General features: G+C 47.2%; 1 protein-coding gene across 1 annotated transcript in view; it reads right to left on the reverse strand.

Moving 5' to 3' along the window:
- Positions 1–792, reverse strand: part of TXNDC5 (thioredoxin domain containing 5 (endoplasmic reticulum)) — a 27,553-nt gene extending 26,761 nt beyond the window's left edge. The window contains 1 exon segment of the mRNA XM_009326535.1: positions 658–792. Coding sequence (XP_009324810.1) covers positions 658–792 — 135 coding nt within the window.
- Positions 793–1,405: the final 613 nt, after the last annotated feature.

A 1,405-nucleotide genomic window follows, 5' to 3' on the forward strand; every position in this document is an offset into this window, starting at 1 on the left:
ATGGTACCAGCCCGGTTAATACCGGTGCTGTGCCTCCGGGAGAAAGCCCTGCCGCCCAGGTCCTCCCTCCCAGCGCCGTGCCCAGCCGGCAGGAGGTCTCCGTCCCTCGGCTCTCCTGCCCCGTGCTTCCCACCTGCTTCTGAGGGAAGGGGACGGGTGCTGGCACTACCGGAGGATGCTCGAGTCACAGCAGTATAACAATAATCAGCAAATAATAATAACAGTAGTAGCAAAAAATAACAGAAGATAATCAGTATGAGATAGCTGCAAGCTGATATAACACAGGGGAGGGGCTTGTATTTCTATAATTGCTCCAATTTTAATTAATTTCAGTTCAGATTTTTACTGCAAGTCCTTGAGTTTGGGATAGAGAAGTGGGTAAAAATCAGCGGCTCACCTAGTTTATCGAGACAGTGCGCTTTGATGAATATGTCAGGTGACTAAATAAATCAGCACGCACACATACACGCAGACACAGGCACTCAAGGCTGGCCTTTGTACCTCGCACGTCCACCTCTGCGGAGATCTGTGCTCGTGTAACGTCAGGGCTTATGCCCAGCAGGACAGGCTCAGCCTGGCACCCTTCCCCTCCCTGACAAGCTGCTGCTTGCAGCCGAGCGCACTAATGTGCCCAGGCAGGTAGGCTTCACTTCATACCGTCTCTTCCAGACTCCTCTCCTTCCCCACATCATCCCTTCTCTGAACGCTCCCCTCCAACATTACCTCTTCGGCAGGACTAACGCCAGGAAGGAGCTCGCTGCGCTGCCCGTGTGCACATCGTGCAACACCCATCTCGCTGCCTGGGCAGGTTTCCACTTAGACCCAACGCTGGCTCTGGTCACTCAGCTCGCTTTTACGCTACCGCACCTTTGCGAGGGCCATCATTAGAGCCAATAAGGATCACTTATCAATAAAAAAAAAAAGTAAAAATGAAAATTAGAGGTATCTTTTCTTTCAAAACATCTAAATGACTTCTGAAAGCTACTACCTGCATCAAAACCAGGCTTCCAAAAATCCTTACGGTGTATGTGAAACAATGACAAAATACTCAAACTACACTTATCGCCAAGCTAGGAAAAAAGGCAAGCCTAGATTGTGCAGAACAGCAGCTAGTCACCAGAATCAGAATTTAAGTACAAATCTATCCTTGGACAGCAGTAACCTTTTCTTTAAACAAGGTTTATTCTGTGCTCTTCAAATTAAGTGACTGACTAATCATGAATTCAAAAAGAAAAAAGAAAAAAAAAAGACAAGTGCAGATTATTTCCCTTCAGCATATGAAAAAATAGCAACAGCCCCCCTTAAACAAAAAGGCAGTATCGGAGAGGGTGAGAATGACTGATTCTCAGACCTTGAAGAACAGTGTCCCGATACAACCAGGTGAGTTGTCTAACCACAGAAAGTA

Source organism: Pygoscelis adeliae, unplaced genomic scaffold (assembly GCF_000699105.1).
Source record: "Pygoscelis adeliae isolate BGI_AS28 unplaced genomic scaffold, ASM69910v1 Scaffold186, whole genome shotgun sequence".
In the NCBI taxonomy this organism is placed as follows: domain Eukaryota; kingdom Metazoa; phylum Chordata; class Aves; order Sphenisciformes; family Spheniscidae; genus Pygoscelis; species Pygoscelis adeliae.